This window comes from Dendrobates tinctorius, unplaced genomic scaffold (assembly GCF_039654945.1).
Source record: "Dendrobates tinctorius isolate UK_male_01 unplaced genomic scaffold, ASM3965494v1 ptg000084l, whole genome shotgun sequence".
In the NCBI taxonomy this organism is placed as follows: Eukaryota; Metazoa; Chordata; class Amphibia; order Anura; family Dendrobatidae; genus Dendrobates; species Dendrobates tinctorius.
The window spans coordinates 48,326,125-48,341,404 of NW_027361752.1; the positions used below are offsets into that span (position 1 = coordinate 48,326,125).

The following is a 15,280-nucleotide window of genomic DNA, read 5'->3' on the forward strand; positions in this document are numbered from 1 at the left end:
GTCAGGACTGTGTTAGGGCTTTACATATGAATGCTAAAGAAAAAAAAAATTCCTGGTAATGATTTATTGGACATCAAAACTTGTTAATTTGCTATATCCTTCATGTGTTTCATGCTTTTAGATTTCCTCAATAAATTATATTATTTGGTTTGAGGAAAAAAAAAAAATCTTTTATGCAGAACATGGATGGGATTTTTAAAATTTTTCACTTTTCATCAAATCTGAAAGGAGTATCCGCAGCAGCATATCTGTAAAATGTGAACAATCTGCAGTGTACAACTAGTCATAATAGGCATTTAAGGCCTGTTTCACATTTCCGTTTGTTTCCATCAGTCAAAATCTGCCGTTTTGCAAAAAAAAGGATCCGCCATTTTTTTTTAATCTGTTTTTTTTTTCCCATTGACTTGCATTAGCGGCGGATTTTGACGGATCCGCCAAAATTTTGGCGTCCGCTGACTTGAGTGGACGGACAGTGAAACGTTTTTTTTTATCTGCACGGATCTGCTTTTTTACACTGAGCATGCCCGGAAGAATTTGCTTGCCAGAAATTTAACCCCAAATCCCGTTCTGGCGGCAGAAAAAAAATTCTCTCTCTCTCCCTCCCTCCCGCTCTCCCGCTCTCCCGCTCTCTCTCCCTCCCGCTCTCCCTCCCTCCCTCCCTCCCGCTCTCCCTCCCTCCCGCTCTCCCTCCCTCCCGCTCTCCCTCCCTCCCGCTCTCCCTCCCTCCCGCTCTCCCTCCCTCCCGCTCTCCCTCCCTCCCGCTCTCCCTCCCTCCCGCTCTCCCTCCCGCTCCCGCTCTCCCTCCCGCTCCCGCTCTCCCTCCCTCCCGCTCCCGCTCTCCCTCCCGCTCTCCCTCCCGCTCCCGCTCTCCCTCCCGCTCTCCCTCCCGCTCCCGCTCTCCCTCCCGCTCTCCCTCCCGCTCCCGCTCTCCCTCCCGCTCCCGCTCTCCCTCCCTCCCGCTCTCCCTCCCGCTCCCGCTCTCCCTCCCTCCCGCTCTCCCTCCCTCCCGCTCTCCCTCCCGCTCCCGCTCTCCCTCCCTCCCGCTCTCCCTCCCGCTCCCGCTCTCCCTCCCTCCCGCTCTCCCTCCCGCTCCCGCTCTCCCTCCCTCCCGCTCTCCCTCCCGCTCCCGCTCTCCCTCCCTCCCGCTCTCCCTCCCGCTCCCGCTCTCCCTCCCTCCCGCTCTCCCTCCCTCCCGCTCTCCCTCCCTCCCGCTCTCCCTCCCTCCCGCTCTCCCTCCCTCCCGCTCTCCCTCCCTCCCGCTCTCCCTCCCTCCCGCTCTCCCTCCCTCCCGCTCTCCCTCCCTCCCGCTCTCCCTCCCTCCCGCTCTCCCTCCCTCCCGCTCTCCCTCCCTCCCGCTCTCCCTCCCTCCCGCTCTCCCTCCCTCCCGCTCTCCCTCCCTCCCGCGCTCTCTCCTCCCTCCCGCGCTCTCTCCCTCCCTCCCGCGCTCTCTCCCTCCCTCCCGCGCTCTCTCCCTCCCTCCCGCGCTCTCTCCCTCCCTCCCGCGCTCTCTCCCTCCCTCCCGCTCTCTCTCTCCCTCCCGCTCTCTCTCCCTCCCGCTCTCTCTCCCTCCCGCTCTCTCTCCCTCCCGCTCTCTCTCCCTCCCGCTCTCTCTCCCTCCCGCTCTCTCTCCCTCCCGCTCTCTCTCCCTCCCGCTCTCTCTCCCTCCCGCTCTCTCTCCCTCCCGCTCTCTCTCCCTCCCGCTCTCTCTCCCTCCCGCTCTCTCTCCCTCCCGCTCTCTCTCCCTCCCGCTCTCTCTCCCTCCCCTCTCCCGCTCTCTCTCCCTCCCCTCTCCCGCTCTCTCTCCCTCCCCTCTCCCGCTCTCTCTCCCTCCCCTCTCCCGCTCTCTCTCCCTCCCCTCTCCCGCTCTCTCCCTTTCTCTCGCTCTCTCCCCCCTTTCTCTCTCTCTCTCCCCCCTTTCTCTCTCTCTCTCCTCCCTTTCTCTCGCTCTCTCCCCCCTTTCTCTCTCTCTCTCCCCCCTTTCTCTCTCTCTCTCCCCCCTTTCTCTCTCTCTCTCCCCCCTTTCTCTCTCTCTCTCCTCCCTTTCTCTCTCTCTCCCCCCTTTCTCTCTCTCTCCTCCCTTTCTCTCTCTCTCCCCCCTTTCTCTCTCTCTCCCCCCTTTCTCTCTCTCTCCCCCCTTTCTCTCTCTCTCCCCCCTTTCTCTCTCTCCCCCCTTTCTCTCTCTCCCCCCTTTCTCTCTCTCTCCCCCCTTTCTCTCTCTCTCTCTCTCTCTCTCCCCCCTTTCTCTCTCTCTCTCTCTCCCCCTCTCTCTCTCTCTCTCTCCCCCCTTTCTCTCTCTCTCCCCCCTTTCTCTCTCTCTCCCCCCTTTCTCTCTCTCTCCCCCCTTTCTCTCTCTCTCTCTCCCCCCTTTCTCTCTCTCTCTCCCCCCTTTCTCTCTCTCTCTCCCCCCTTTCTCTCTCTCTCTCCCCCCTTTCTCTCTCTCTCTCCCCCCTTTCTCTCTCTCTCTCCCCCCTTTCTCTCTCTCTCTCCCCCCTTTCTCTCTCTCTCTCTCTCTCTCCCCCCTTTCTCTCTCTCTCTCTCTCTCTCCCCCCTTTCTCTCTCTCTCTCTCTCTCTCTCTCTCTCTCTCTCTCTCTCCCCCCTTTCTCTCTCTCTCTCTCTCTCTCCCCCCTTTCTCTCTCTCTCTCTCTCTCTCTCTCTCTCTCTCCCCCCTTTCTCTCTCTCTCTCTCCCCCCTTTCTCTCTCTCTCTCTCCCCCCTTTCTCTCTCTCTCTCCCCGTAATAAGCAAGCTGTGTGCTTTATACCCTGCCCACACGGCTATGGATCTTTGCTTCTCCCCTGTTATGGAGGTAAAGCCGGAGTGCACCGATCCCCATTAACCAGAAATCCGAAAGACAGAGGAGTGCAAAAGATACAGCCCCTTTAAATCAGGGCTGTGGAGTCGGAGTCGGTGCTCATTTTGGTGGAGTCGGTATAAAATGGACCGACTCCGACTCCTAAAATATATAATAAATTGGGTACAGTAATTCAATGCAGGATGTGCTGAATATTTATTCATAGGAGTTTGGGAAAGTTATGAAATGTCCTATAAATGGCTGTTATATTCCTGATCTAAGGCTACATTCACACACAGCGTTTTTCCTGTGTTTTTTGAGGATACGTTTTTCAGCTGCAAAAGTTGATCATCTTTTTAAAAAACTGCATCACCTGAAAGGTTTTTGAGCTCATAGATAATGTTCTCAATAGCAAAAGCAGATTAGAAATCTGCTCTATCTATCCATTTATCCATATCTGTCTATCTATATCGTATCTGTACCAAAAAGAATGAAAACCAGATAGTACACCAATATATATTCTGTTCTATCTAAATATCTTGATTATTGGATCATAAAAATGATTAAATGTCTGACGTTCACATTGTACTACAATAAATTTTTCACTTAAATATAAGCAATATGTGTGGGAGTCGGAGTCGTGGAGTCGGAGTCGGTGTAAGGGAAATTGAGGAGTCGGAGTCGCATGTTTGGCTTACCGACTCCACAGCCCTGCTTTAAATGGAACCTGTTTGAACATTTTTACATTTGACAGTAGTGCTATCGCTGAGCTTCTCAAAAATAACTGTTTTTTTTTTTTTTGAGAATCGATATGACTGGCATGAGAAGTCTAGTGTAGAAGGCCTATGTGAATCAAACAGGACGTGCACTGGGGGCGTGGAAGAAACAGTCTAAGTACATTGAAACGCCCCCGTGCACGTCCAGACGCCTGGTTTACATATGGCTTCTACTCTAGACTTCTCTTGTTTGGTGTAAGAAAGTCCTTGAGAACTTTACACAAGTCCGAGAAGACACTTTAGACAATTCCTTTTTGAAAGGAGTGAGAAGGTGGCCAGATGAGAGGGTGGTGGGTGGGCCGGCCCTGGACAACAGTATACGGAGAATTTTATACACACTGCAGCAAAAGGCGTATACATTTTAGAACAAAGCAAGCAGTGATAGAACATGACAACATTTATGAGCATTACGACAAACTTCATTCTAATCCTATAACGTCCATGTTCCTTTTAGCTAATGTTATTACTCACATAATTCTTTTAGCTTACCCACATAACTCTCCAAAATTGACAGTTCTATGGTCCTGTTTTCTATTCCAGTTCATCATATATACTATTCACTACCATATAATACCACTTATTCATTATCACAGTGCCCTGCGACTGTGCCAGGTAGTCTCCCTGGGCTCCATCCATACTTGCTAATGGCACTGAGGTCATTACATACCTCTATTCTGGGGAAGAGACTCCGCTCTTTAGCAAAGTTAGTTGATTGTCTAAGATGGTTGATGACTGTAACCTGGCTGTTCAGTATATGATGGCTGACTGTTCTCTTCCATCTGGCACATCTGATTCCTAAGCACCTATGCTGCCATATGTGAAAACGTGATGACTGGATCCTTCTAATAAGTAACGCTAGGTTTTGCCTGTATTTACATTTTGCATAAATAATCTAAAAATTGAGAAGATTAATGTCTGGGGAAAAAAAGGTACCTACATTTGCTCATATATAGTAATAAGCGAACGTGCTTGGATAACATGTTATCTGAGTATCTTGAGCATGCTCGGATAATATTTTCGAGTCCCTCCGTCTGCATGTTTTGCGGCGGTAGACAGTGGCAACACATGCAGGGATTGTCTATTTGTTAGGCTGTTTACCGCCGCAAAACATGCAGCCGCAGGGACTCGAAAATATTATCCGAGCACGCTCCAGATACTCAGATTACACGTTATCCGAGCACGTTATCATCACTACTCATATACATTGTGATTTACCGGAATTTTTTACATTTATTTTTTAGAGGTAAAAGTGAAGAAAAATTCTAAAAAGAAAAGTTCAAATGGGAAAAAGTGAGTATTCTGTATTACCATAGTAACTAGTGATATTTTTTTTTCTTTGTTTTATGAGAACTCAAATGTACAATTACCAGTAATTATCAGTAACTACCAGTTTTTGCGTGATTATCGTGAAGATATGTGCAATAATAGTATTATCAGAGTACCCCAATTACTAGTGAAAATGTATACCCTCAATAACCCCTTTCTGACCGCTGACTGGATAGTACGTCAGCGGTCAGACTCCCCTGCTTTAAGGTGGGCTCCGGCGGTGAGCCCACCTCGAAGCCGCGACATGTCAGCTGTCATAAACAGCTGACATGTTCCCGCAATAGGCGCGAGCGGAATCGCCGTCCACCCGCACCTATTAACTAGATAAATCCCGCTGACAGCAGGCATTTAACTAGTGCTTCCGGCCGTCGGGCCGGAAGTGAGCTTATCGCCAACCCCCGTCACGTGATCAGGGGACGCGTTGCCTGGACAACCAGAGGTCTCATAGAGATCTCTATGGTTGTTCCAGGCAGATCGCTTTGAGCGCCGCCCAGTGGCCGGCAGTCAAAGCACAACAGTAAATCTGCTACATATGGGCGCTCTGCTCATCGCCCATATGTAGCAGAACCGATCGAGTTGCGCATGCTTCAAGCCTCCTATGGACGGCGCTATTGAAGCATGCCAAATGTGTAAAAAAAAAAAAAAAGCAAGTTCAAATCGCCCCCCTTTTGCCCCAATCAAAATAAAACAATAAAAAAAATCACACACACACATTAGGTATCGCTGCGTTCGGAATCGCCCGATTTATCAATAAAAAAATGCGTTAACCCGATCGCTAAATGGCGTAGCGATAAAAAAAATTCAAAACATCAGAATTACGTTTTTATACTATCCCGTCCACGGTACCCAGGCCCCTATGACCGGGGACAGGATAGTACATCTAAGCGGGGGGGTGTCAGCTGATAGTGCCAGGTGTCAGCTGTGATAATGTGTCAAGGGGTGGTCACGTTAACCCCTGGCACACTGTGATCAAACATGGTCTCAGTGTACCGGGGGATTAAGGAAGCATCGGCAGGGAGGGGGCTCCCTCCTTGCTTCCCTGAGACTCCCAGAGCTGCGTGATGTGCTGCGCTGCTCTGGGGGCCTCCTTCCCTACAGGCCCCCAGATCCAAGATGGCCGCGGGGGCCTGCAGGGAGGCGTCTTCCTCAGTGCCTGCAGAGAGCAAGCACCGAGGAAGCCTGTGCAGCGTGCTATCCAAACTGTCAGATCAGTGATCTGACACTAGACAGTGATGTGTCCCCCCAGGACAATAAAATAAAGTAAAAAAAAGTGTAAAAATAATTTAGAAAAAATCCCTAAATAAACGTAAAAAAAAAAAATCCCCTAATAAATTCATTTTTTGGAAATAAAAATACAATAAAAGTACACATTTAGTATCGTCGCGTCTGTAGCGACCCGCCCTATAAAACTGTCCCACTAGTTAACCCCTTTAGTGAACCCCATAAAAAACAAAGCAAAAAAACGATGCTTTAGCATACCGCCGAACAAAAAGTGCAATAACGCGCAATCAAAAAGACGGATATAAATAACCATGGTACCGCTGAAAACGTCATCTTGTCCTGCAAAAAACGAGCCGCCATTCAGCATCATCAGTGAAAAAGTAAAAAAGTTATAGCTCGCAGAATAAAGTGATGCAAAAATAATTATTTTTTATATAAAATTGTTTTCGTTGCATAAGAGTGCCAAAACATAAAAAAACAACATGAATGAGGTATTGCTGTAATCGTATTGACCCGAAGAGTAAAACCGCTTTATCAATTTTATCACATGCGGAACGGTGTAAACGCACCCCCAAAAGAAATTCATGATATGCTGGTTTTTGTTCATTCTGCGTCCCAAAAATCGGAATAAAAAGCGATTTAAAAAATGTCACGTGCCCGAAAATGATACCAATAAAAACGTCAACTCGTCCCGCAAAGAATAAGACCTCACATGACTCAGTGGGTCAAAATATGGAAAAATTATAGCTCTCAATATGTGGTGATTCAAAAACTATTTTTCCAATAAAGAGTGTCTTTTAGCGTGCGACAGCTGCCAAATATAAATACCGCCATAAATAGTAAATCAAACCCCCCGTTATCACCCCCTTAGTTAGGCAAAAATAATAAAATTAAAAAAATATATTTATTTCCATTAGGGTTATAGCTAGGGCTAGAGTTAGGGTTGGGATTAGTGTTAAGGGTGTGTTGGGGTTAGGGTTGGAGTTAGAATTGGGGGGTTTCCACTGTTTGGGCACATCAGGTGCTCTCCAAACGCAACATGGCGTCTGATCTCAATTTCAGTCAATTCTGCGTTGAAAAAGTCAAACTGTGCTCCTTCCCTTCCAAGCTCTGCCATGCGCCCAAACAGTGGTTTACCCCCACATATAGGGTATCAGCATACTCAGGACAAATTCTGCAACAACTTTTGGGGGCAAAATATCATTTTTGTGGAAAAAAGAAATGATTTTTTAATTTTTATGGCTCTGTTATAAACTTCTGTGATGCACTTGAGGGTTCAAAGTGCTCACCACACATCTAGATAAGTTCCGTGGGGGGGTCTAGTTTCCAAAATGGGGTCACTTGTGGGGGGTTTCCACAGTTTAGGCACATCAGGGGCTCTCCAAAGGCATCATGACAACCGCAGACCATTCCATCAGTCTGCATTCCAAAACGTCACTACTTCCCTTCCGAGCCCCGACGTGTGCCCATACAGTAGTTTTCTCCCACATATGGGGTATCAGCGTACTCAGGACAAATTGGGCAACAACTATTGGGGTCCAATTTCTGCTGTTACCCTTGGGAAAATAAAAAAAAATTGGGGACTAAAAGATCATGTTTGTGGAAAAAATGATTTTTTTATTTTCACGCCCGGGCGTTATAAACTTCTGTGAAGCCCTTGGGGATTCAAAGTTCTCACCACATATCTAGATAAGTTCCTTGGGGGGTCTAGTTTCCAAAATTGGGTCACTTGTGGGGGGTTTCCACTGTTTAGGCACATCAGGGGCTCTCCAAACGTGACATGGCGTCAGATCTGAATTCCAGCCAATTTTGCATTGAAAAAGTATAACGGCGCTCCTTCCATGCTCTGCCATGCATCCCCCCAATAATAAGCTTCTTGAATGTGGTTTTGAGCACCTTGAGGGGTGCAGTTTTTAGAATGGTGTCACTTTTGGGTATTTTCTGTCATATAGACCCCTCAAGTGTTTTAAATGTGATGTGGTCCCTAAAAATAAAATGGTGTTGTAAAGATGAGAAATCGCTGGTCAACTTTTAACCCTTAAAACTTCCTAACAAAAAAAAAATTTTGGTTCCCAAATTGTGCTGATGTAAAGTAAACATGTGGGAAATGTTACTTACTAAGTTTTTTGTGTGCCGTATCTCTGTGATTTAAGGATATAAAAATTCAAAGTTGGAAAATTGCGAAATTTTCAAAAATTTTTGCCAAATTTCCATTTTTTTCACAAACGCAAGTTATATCAATGAAATTTTACCACTAACATGAAGTACGATATGTCACGAGAAAACAGTGTCAGAATCACCGGGATCTATGGAAGCATTCCAGAGTTATTACCTCATATAGGGACAGTGGTCAGAATTGTAAAAATTGGCCCTGTCATTAACGTGCAAACCACCCTTGGGGGTTAAGGGAACCTGTCATCATTTTCATGCTACCTGAGCCACGGTAAACATGAATCTGCAAATGGTTATATCCAGTAATGTTTTACTCTGGAACACTTCGGCTTCATGATGGCTCTGGATTTCAGCGCCAGGCATACTATGATCTTATCCAGTTGATCGCAGGCACCTTCCTTCTTGTCATGATCTTATTTCGCAAGGTCCCTTATTCCATCCCACTCTATCTGAGCTGCTGTTGAAGCTGAGGTTTGGGTCTGCCTGACTTGGCGATCCCAACCATGCTGAAGGTTCTTGTGTTCTTTGGTGTAGGACTCCCTTCCTTGTTCTGCATGGGGCATGGTGGACCTATGCTCTATGCCCCCTTTTTTTCCAAAAGTAGTCTCTGCCTTCCACACCAATGAGGAAATCATTCTTCTTTCTATTCAGCTCATTACCGGGATTGTTCTCTCCAGTTCCGATCTGATTAGGACTTATGTCTTCCGATTCTCTTTATGGTCCCTGACTGACTACGCAAGAGCCTGTCAGCCTCCACGTCAAAGCTTTCAAGGCCAAAGACAAATATTCACCCTTTCTCGGGTCACTGTTCATTCCACAAGGGCGGTTGTGACCTTCTGGGCTGTCAGGCGGCCTCCACCCTGTCCTTTGTCCACATGATTCCTCATGTTCTACAAAATCTGCTCTTTGATGTCTGGGTATGCCAGATCTTGGCACAAGGTGCAGCTGTATTCTAGCGTGATCACCTATTGTCTTTTTCCCACCCGTTGGGTTTGCTGTAAGATGACCAATTCAGTGGAACATTTGTATGATTAGCTTTATCTTCTTTTGGTCAGGTCATTCATGTGTATTTTTCTTTTTCCTTTAAGGATTACAGCAAAGTTGACCTCTACTGCAGAAATTAAGGACTTAAGGGATGCACAAAGCAAATCACAAGATCTTCCGGATAAGGTAGGCATATAGATAGATAGATAGATAGATAGATAGATAGATAGATATTAATATACGCATTTGTGTGTGATATACAGCACAGACCAAAAGTTTGGACACACCTTCTCATTCAAAGAGTTTTCTTTATTTTCATGACTATGAAAATTGTAGATTCACTCTGAAGGCATCAAAACTATGAATTAACACATGTGGAATTATATAATTAACAAAAAAGTGTGAAACAACTTAAAATATGTCTTATATTCTAGGTTCTTCAAAGTAGCCACCTTTTGCTTTGATTACTGCTTTGCACACTCTTGGCATTCTCTTGATGAGCTTCAAGTGGTAGTCACCGGAAATGGTCTTCCAACAGTCTTGAAAGAGTTCCCAAAGATGCTTAGCACTTGTTGGCCCTTTTGCCTTCACTCTGCGGTCCAGCTCACCCCAAACCATCACGATTGGGTTCACAGATTTCCACTGGTCTAATGTCCATTCCTTGTGTTCTTGAGCCCAAATAAGTCTCTTCTGCTTGTTGCCTGTCCTTAGCAGTGGTTTCCTAGCAGCTATTTTACCATGAAGACCTGCTGCCCAAAGTCTCCTCTTAAAGGGAATCTGTCACCCCTTTTTTAGAGATATCATATAATGATATCATTCAATTGTGTGTCACATAAGGATTCTCTTAGTACTTTTGCTGCCCCCTGACCCCGCACCTTTCATGCATAAATACCTTTTTTATATCGGTTTAGATGTATGTAAACTGCCGCTGTCCGGTCCAATGGGCGGTGCTTATTCAACTGATTTGCCCCCCTTCCCTCCCAGTTCTTGCTCTACACAAGAAGAAATGTGTAGAGCAAGACAGGGAGGGTGGAGCAGTTGAATAAGCCCCGCCCAGCGGCAGTTTACATACATCTAAACCGATATAAAAAAGGTATTTATGCATGAACGGTGCGGGGTCAGGGGGAAGCAAAAGTACTAAGAGAATCCTTATGTGTCACACAATTGAATGATATCATTATATGATATCTCTAAAAAAGGGTGACTGATTCCCTTTAACAGTTGTTGTAGAGATGTGTCTGCTGCTAGAACTCTGTGTGGCATTGACCTGGTCTCTATTCTGAGCTGCTGTTAACCTGCGATTTCTGAGGCTGGTGACTCGGATGAACTTATCCTCCGCAGCAGAGGTGACTCTTGGTCTTCCTTTCCTGGGCCGGTCCTCATGTGAGCCAGTTTCTTTGTAGTGCTTGATGGTTTTTGCCACTGCACTTGGGGACACTTTCAAAGTTTTCCCAATTTTTCAGACTGACTGAGCTTCATTTCTTAAAGTAGTGATGGCCACTCGTTTTTCTTTACTTAGCTGCCTTTTTCTTGCCATAATACAAATTCTAACAGTCCTACCGAATAGACTATCAGCTGTGTATCCACCAGACTTCTGCAAAACACAACGGATGGTCCCAACCCATTTATAAGGCAAGAAATCCCACTTATTAAACCTGACAGGGCACACCTGTGAAGTGAAAACCATTTCCGGTGACTACCTCTTGAAGCTCATCAAGAGAATGCCAAGAGTGTGCAAAGCAGTAATCAAAGCAAAAGGTGGCTACTTTGAAGAACCTAGAATATAAGACATATTTTCAGTTGTTTCACACTTTTTTTGTTAATTATATAATTCCACATGTGTTAATTCATAGTTTTGATGCCTTCAGAGTGAATCTACAATTTTCATAGTCATGAAAATAAAACTCTTTGAATGAGAAGGTGTGTCCAAACTTATGGTCTGTACTGTACATTATTTTCTATCTTCATTGTCCTACACCTTTCATTTGTAAGATGCTAGAGGACCTGTTGGCACTACTCGCAAATAAAATAATGGAGTGCATAGGCATGTTTTCTTTGCAACTGCTTCATTGTGATGTTCCTCTTACTCCTCCTGAAAATGTGTGAATACATTTCCAAGTTGGTGTTACCTTTTTCTTTGTCATTAGGTTGTCTTTGCACTGATGGGGTAGATGAAATTCTGGGAAGCGAAATGTCCCTTTAAGAAGGGGAGCAGTTGAACTAGCTAAAGTCTGGCTTTATCGTGTGTCATATAGGACTTAGTATACCTTACAGAGTTTTTCCCATCTTCATCCATCGATATTGTCAGACAGAGCTCTTTTGGAATTCACTGCTACATAAAATTTGTTGCTGTTTTTGGGATAGTAACACTTTATAGTTTGTTGGCTTGGAGTCCGACCACTGCTGCTTTCTAGCTTGAAAGCACTGGGCTAAAGCTAGCTAGGATTAGGCCCAAAATAATGCTCATACATTAAATAGAAAAGCGCTTGTAAGCGCTTGGCATGTTCTTCTGTCTAGCAGTGGCGGTCCGTCTCTTAGGAAATTAAGAAAAGTTTTAGGTTTTTGTTAATAGCATTGGGGGCACAGTACCATGGTTATAGGCTGATGTTGATAGGCTGAGGCTGGTACAAGGTAGAAAAAAAATCTTTGCTTAGCCTGTCAGGCTATGCCTTCCCCTAGGACGCTAGGCAGCTCCGTTTTAGCCTAATGTCCATAAGAGGCAGACACGAATCTGCTGCCTCTTTCTGCACGAGGAGGTACCCAGGCCTCAGCTGGCCACCGAAAATCTTTCCAAGTCTGACACGCTCCGGCGTGTCTCTCAGGTGCATTTACAGTGATTTTTTTTTTTTTTTTCTTTTATGCCCCACCTCCTTTGGCACTTCATTTTCGCTCCCTAGCTGCACCCATTCCTTCCCCCATAGTGTTCTCAGCATGTATTCTTCTTTTTTTTTTTTTTTTTTTTGTTTTGTGTGGAAGAATTCTTCCCTTGGTGCCAAAATCACTCTATGGGGATTATCATAATCTTTTTTTAAGGATTCCCATCATCCTTCATGGATTCTTCTTTCTCTACTTTGTAAACGCCTCTTCAAGTGCCCTAAACGCCATCCTTCACACACAACTGTTTTAGCCAGCCAATTGTTGCCAATATTGTTGGCCATTTTAATACTCTACCCGAAAGACGCAAGGAGTTTCTGACACAAGACTGAGTCACCCAACATACCAGATATCAGTCAGGATTCTCCAAGAATGTGAACTTTTCACTTCTAAGCCTTCATAGCCAGGTTCCTTTCTCCTATCCTTTCCTTCTTCTCCTGATGCAGAAACTTCTGCCCTCTCCAAAGACTTGTGCTGTCTTGTGTTTCATACCAGCTCTGAAGCAGTCCAGGAAAACTGCTTGGTCATCGCCACGTAATGTTGGACATTCTAAGACGACGTGACTGTTCCAAATTAAATTGTAAAATCCAAGCAGGTACGGGATAGTCACGTCGACACGCACACTTTATTTATCTGAACAGAACTTTGTTTATAACATCATTTGTTCCGGGTGTATTTAGGTTTTTTTCTGGACATACATCGTAACAATACTTCGGTAATTGGCTCAGCTTATCTCTACATATTCTGGCATTAGCATATACACACATAATTGGCTAAAGTTAATATCCTCTACACTCACCTTTTGGGGTCTAGGTGTGGCTCTCACTTCTTTACTCTCGCTTTCCTGTTACCTCGAAGTCCAGTTAAACAAATTCCTGAGATTCCTTATCTCAAAAACATACACACACTCCATTTTGGAAAGCAAGAAGATGCACATAGAATAACCAAAAAAGAGTCAAGATGGATAAATAGCTCCTTCACTCACAGGCTTCTAGTTATTCCTGCACTGCTTGGTTTCATGCTGATGTTGAAGAGCTTTGGAAGATTCGTGTAAATCTAAGGATCTCAAATGGAACTTCTCCAGTTAGTGATCACATCTCCAAAGCCAGGAGGATGTGGATCTTATATGGGTATCCACAGTGTGTTTTCTACATTTCTCATCCACAGATAAATCCAGTTAATTCCTCCTTTTTATTAGTTTGCTGCCCTTTTCTATTCGGAACTGTCCTCAAGATCTCTTTCCTTGTCCATGTTCCCCCTTTGGGCATTTTTCTAGGCCAGGGAGATGGCGATAATCGCATACCTAGATCACCCTCTAGGAAAGCCCCCAATTTTGGCACCATGGTGTAGTGCTAAAATGTTAACGGCCATCAGGAATCCATATTGGTAGCCTGTCTTTAAAGGAAAGGTGCCGCAATTTTATATAATTTGCAACAAAAGAGTAAGTAACACAACATGTTGTTAAAGCAAATGTTGTACTAATAAAGATTTATGGTTGGTTTGTTTGTAATGTTTTAATGTAGCCATTGGGCGCTGCCATCTTGATTTGCAGATCTGTGGAGGACTCATACAGTCTGCAAATATGGCCGTCCCTGGACATAGGAGACTGCGGTCGGCTCCCGACCCCACCATGCAACCTCATTAGCAGTGATCTGGGCACGCCCCTGTGGGCTGCACCATTCACTGCTGTAGGTGTGGCTGGGCGCCATTTTACTGTAGCCCAGTGCTATCTGCTGAGCTCCACTTTCTGCACCGTGCTTCCTGCTCCAGCTCCACTGTCCTTCTGCTCTGTCTCCGCCTCCTCACTCACACACAGCCCCAGTGATCTCCGGTAATCTGACACCTTTGCTTTTATGAGAGATTTTATGGCTGTCTGAGGAGGACAGTGACCTATACAGCCCATAGTCTAGTATATAATGGGGGGGGGGGGGCTGGAAGTTTCACCAGTGTGGGCTTATCTGTAATACTGTCTCCTGGGATACTGCCTGCTGAACCGTGTATCTAATCCTCCCCTGTGTGATACTGCCTGCTGAACCGTGTATCTAATCCTCTCCTGTGTGATACTGTCTGCTGAGCCATGTGTCTAATCCTCCCCTGTGTGATACTGACTGCTGAACCGTGTATCTAATCCTCTCCTGTATGATACTGTCTGCTGAGCGTGTATCTAATCCTCTCCTGTGTGATACTGACTGCTGAACCGTGTATCTAATCCTCTCCTGTGTGATACTGACTGCTGAGCCGTGTATCTAATCCTCTCCTGTGTGATACTGACTGCTGAACCGTGTATCTAATCCTCTCATGTGTGATACTGACTGCTGAACCGTGTATCTAATCCTCTCATGTGTGATACTGTCTGCTGAGCCATGTATCTAATCCTCTCCTGTGTGATACTGTCTGCTGAGCCGTGTATCTAATTCTCTGCCGTGTGATACTGCTCTCCTGAAATACTCTATGCTGCTGTCACCCTGCTGGTTTTATGTGTGATCTACATGGTGGTATTGTGTATGATCTATATGGCGGCATTGTGTGTGAAGTATATGGCGGTATTATTTGTGATCTGATAAAAGGGGACCCATTCTAGGGTGGTTCTGGCTGAGCACCTGCACACGGGTCAGGGGGGTAATAGGTGCAGTCAGGGGAGGGCTGGTGAGGCAGCTGAAGAGAGGGGTCTCATTTTTATCATTACTGTATGGCTCCATTCCCCACCAGCCTGCTTCCCGGCGTCACCCCGGACTGCGCCTGTCGCCTCGCTTTCACACATCGCCAGGACAGGATCTGAGGAGGGGAATGGGGTCTCTGCATGCAAAGTCTGGATCAGAACAGGCCATCAATCAGCAGAAATGTTTCCTGGATTTCTGTGCTGCTGTCTCCCTGCTCCTCCCCCATATATCTCCCTCTGTGCCCCCCATAGACCAGCGGACTGCTCTCCTGAAATACTGTGTGCTGCTGTCACTCTGCTCCCTCTACCATATATCTCTCTGTGTGCCCCCCATAGACCAGCACACTGCTCTCCTGAAATACTCTGTGCTGCTGTCACCCTGCTCCCTCCACCATATATCTCCCTCTGTGCCCCCCATATACCAGCACACTGCTCTCTTGAAATACTCTGTGCTGCTGTTACCCTGCTCCCAGAATCC

General features: G+C 46.0%; 1 protein-coding gene across 2 annotated transcripts in view; it reads left to right on the forward strand.

Annotated features, from left to right (window-relative positions):
- The window catches only part of TTC3 (tetratricopeptide repeat domain 3), a 235,425-nt gene that overhangs the window by 74,873 nt on the left and 145,272 nt on the right, over positions 1–15,280 (forward strand). For both annotated transcript variants that reach the window (XM_073584665.1, XM_073584666.1), the window contains exons 13-14: positions 4,808–4,856; positions 9,374–9,455. In XM_073584665.1, coding sequence (XP_073440766.1) covers positions 4,808–4,856; positions 9,374–9,455 — 131 coding nt within the window. The remainder of the gene's footprint in view (positions 1–4,807; positions 4,857–9,373; positions 9,456–15,280) is intronic.